The 3,414-nt window shown below is 41.6% G+C and overlaps 1 protein-coding gene across 1 annotated transcript; it reads right to left on the bottom strand.

Moving 5' to 3' along the window:
* Positions 1 to 930: 930 nt before the first annotated feature.
* LOC139412669 (zinc finger protein 664-like) lies at positions 931 to 3,001 on the bottom strand. Its single transcript, XM_071159330.1, has 4 exons — positions 2,797 to 3,001; positions 1,794 to 2,185; positions 1,250 to 1,712; positions 931 to 1,007 (listed from the first exon to the last, which is right to left on the bottom strand). Exons 1-4 carry the CDS (start codon positions 2,981 to 2,983, stop codon positions 931 to 933), a joined length of 1,119 nt encoding a protein of 372 aa, XP_071015431.1. The 5' UTR covers positions 2,984 to 3,001.
* Positions 3,002 to 3,414: the final 413 nt, after the last annotated feature.

Genomic DNA, 3,414 nt, shown 5'->3' with positions numbered 1-3,414 from the left:
CGATGGATGGAAAACGGAAATGTGTCGGACCACTGCTCTGGCCGCACGTAAAACAGTATGTGGAGATTGTGAGAAGAGGAGAACAAACCAGAGAGAAGAAGGAAAGAGAGATTAACTCATGGACAGTCAGAAATGTGAATAGCAAGTTAAATTTACAAACAACTTGTTCAGGGTTGTGTTCAGGTGTGTGTGTGTGTGTGTTAGAGAGAGAGAGAGTGTTTAACTCCTGGACTTTCAGACACAAATAATACACTTGTTATGTATTATTTTTTTAAACGTATTTTTCTCTGTATCTGTTAAGGTATTGCTATACAAAATGTATTCATCAATGTTTATTATTTTAAATCAAACTATATTGTCTGTGTCATATGTTATAAATAAGCTTTGTATTATTTGACACATTGGTTAGTGTCAATACCACATTTGTTATGTTTATATAGAGATGCCACCAATTATTGGTCATGGAAATTTGGTTAAAAGTCATGGAAAATTCCTGAAACGTCATCTGTCAGAATGTGTATGAACCACGCTTGTGCTCTGACGTCCTGTATAGCATGTTACTGTACAGCCAATGCGTTGCAATTTAGGCACTTATCAGTGTCCCAATCTGTCATTTTTAACCCACACACCGGTACGCTATGGCCTCGATTCAACTAGATCGAGGCTTTGGGCGTTAACCTGCGTTTTGCCGGTGTAACTGCAATATGAGCTGACAAATCGGCGAGCAGCTACTGTTGTGTGTCACCAACATCTCCCTTCCTTATTATCGACAACACGTTAGAGGTTGAAAAATGGCGATAAAGTGTAGGCTCTATTGATGTTAGAAATAACGGCAGGCTAATGCATGTTTTCATGTTCATTTGGGATTAGGGGATTTATAGTCTCAGTCTAATTGAAGTGTAGACAATAGAACATCACACATTCAAGTGTTTAAATTTGTAACGTGGCTGTATGGGACTTGTCGGATATAAAGTAGGGTGTGGTTTCGTTGCATCCAATGCCAGCGTCTGCAAAAAGGCAACACAAGGAGCCGCTTGTGGATTTCACAGCTCTTAATGCAGTTCCAACTCGACACCGCCAAAACAACTGCTATGCGGATGTCGGCAAACGCGGCTCTGCTAGAATCTAGCCCTATGTTATTCTTACAAGTGAAGCGTTTACTACAAAAAAAGTCAACAATGTGGTTGTTCTCCTCTGTGACTTCGCTGGTGCCGTTTTAGATGACTTGCTGTTCTGAAGCATTTCACACACATAGGGCACTTATATGGTCTCTCCCCTGTATGAATCCTCAAATGTGCTGCTTGGGATCCACTGTGAGTGAAGCATTTACCACATTCTTTGCACTGATACGGTTTCTCTCCTGTGTGCGTCCGCATATGTATGGTCAGGATTTTCTTTTGACTGAAGCATTTGCCACATTCTTTGCATTGATATGGTTTCTCCCCTGAGTGAGTCAGCCTGTGACTGGTCAGGGTTCTCTTCTCTCTGAAACTCTTGCCACATACATTGCAACAATATGGTTTCTCCCCAGTGTGAATTCTCTGATGTGTTTTTAAAATGCTAATTTTCAGAAAGCATTTCCTGCAGACGGGACACCTGTGTGGTCTCTCCCCTGAGTGAGCCGCCCTCAATGGAACTTTCAACTCACTGGCTTCCCTGGTCTTAATAGAGCTTTGTACTTTATTTGTCCATGTTGTCTTTGATTTGAGTGGCTGTAACTGTGACATTAGTCCTCCACTGTCCACCCCATTGCCACTGTTCCCAATATGAGCTGCAGAACGATCCGAATTTACTGGAGAAAAGGGATTTAATTCATTGTTTGGTTCATATACTCCATAGCCCTCCCCATCAAGTTCTGTTTTGATGTCTTCAGTTGTTTTGGTGGGAAGAGAGTCCCCCTCTCTGTTCTCCACTGTCTGGTTTTGGTAAAGATATAAGGGCTGAGGAGGGTCCTGATCATAGTCACTTTTCACACAGGGAAGAGAGAATATGAACTCTTTTATATCATACTCTAGTCCCTGAAGCTGCTCTTCCTCCTGACTGGTCCCAAACTCCTCCTGTTCTTCTTTAATCTGAGTGGGCTCTGGGTCCTCCTGGTCCAGACTGGGGCTCCACTCCTGCTCACAGTGCTGCTTCTCAGCAATAACCTCCTCTTCAGGGAGAGGGAGAATGAGCTGCTGGGTGTCTGAGATGATTGGATAACTAATTAGTCATCAATAGAGAGCAATAGTAATGGCATCTTTTTGTAGGCACTAACTCCGCCATGGTTAGTTGGATAAAACCTATGGGAAAATGAATGGAGTTATTGTAGGGGCTTTGGGTAAACGCAGAAAATAAGGTCAGAGGTCAACACAGGCTTAGGAGATCTTATGTTTAGTTCTATGAGATAATCTTCATCAGCTAACATCACTTTTTGTGCATTTTGAAGCATTTATGTAATAAAACCCCCCAAAGAGTTCATAATTCATAAAGGTCATGTTAACTGACTGATATTAACTCAAATAACAAAACATACGATCTCCCAAGCCTGTGTTAACCTCTGGCCCTATTTTCAGCGTTTATCCCAAAAGCCTATTATTTCCCCATAGGAATGGTTCAACGAACGGGACCGGTTTTTAGGACTACAAGCTGGTGAACGCTGTAGTTCTATGTGCCAAATTCAAATTAACATTCATTTTCAGAAAAATATCTACAAATCGGTTGATTGCCAGGCCTGGCTGGTTCAATCACATTAATTGATCTAGCGGCGGTCATTACTACCAGAGCCATCTATTAAGTACATATGGCTCTGCTCACCTGGTCTCTGTATGTCAGGTTTGTAAACCAAATCCAGCAGCCTCCGTAGACGTTCAATCTCCTCATTTGAACGGGAGATTTCTTCCTGGTACTCTGCTATGGTATTTTCCACGGCCCCAAATATCTCAACAGCCACCGCTGTTAACCGCTCGTTTAGATAATCCTGCAACAGCTGCATTTTAGACATTTTGAGGGAATATGACGAACAGAATAAATTAACACGTTTATGCTATGTGCTGCTAACGTGGTGTCTATGTACCTAGCAAGCGACCATCCTTTCGAGACAGCAAAAGATGGGCTACTTTCCCCTTTTGTGTCAATAACGCGAACGTATCGGTAAACGAGGTAGGTGTCGCCGCCTGCTGTACTGGAGATGTTGCGCATTTGAATTGAACGATCTCCACCTGGCACCAACATGGGAGTCCCAAAGAATATGCTAAGAAATTACACCAAAAGTTTTGCTGTAATGGGAAATATCCTACATCTCAATATAATGTGTCTAAAGGTAAAGTTTGAGAAACTCAATTATAATACATAAAGGTACATTGAGAAACTACTTTTTTTTTTAAATATAATTTGAGCCCTGTCCTATTTAATAAAAGTTGTATTCACATTCAC

The sequence above is a fragment of the Oncorhynchus clarkii genome, chromosome 7 (genome assembly GCF_045791955.1).
Source record: "Oncorhynchus clarkii lewisi isolate Uvic-CL-2024 chromosome 7, UVic_Ocla_1.0, whole genome shotgun sequence".
NCBI lineage: Eukaryota > Metazoa > Chordata > Actinopteri > Salmoniformes > Salmonidae > Oncorhynchus > Oncorhynchus clarkii.
This window is presented reverse-complemented; position numbering and strand designations above follow the sequence as displayed.

Coding starts and splice junctions, on each gene's coding strand:
- LOC139412669 (XM_071159330.1), bottom strand. CDS start 2,983: ATGTCTAAAATGCAGCTGTTGCAGGATTATCTAAACGAGCGGTTAACA. Junction 2,186..2,796: donor ACCTGACATACAGAGACCAG/GTGAGCAGAGCC, acceptor CAATCATCTCAG/ACACCCAGCAGCTCATTCTC. Junction 1,008..1,249: donor ACCATATAAGTGCCCTATGT/GTGTGAAATGCT, acceptor GCCTTTTTGCAG/ACGCTGGCATTGGATGCAAC.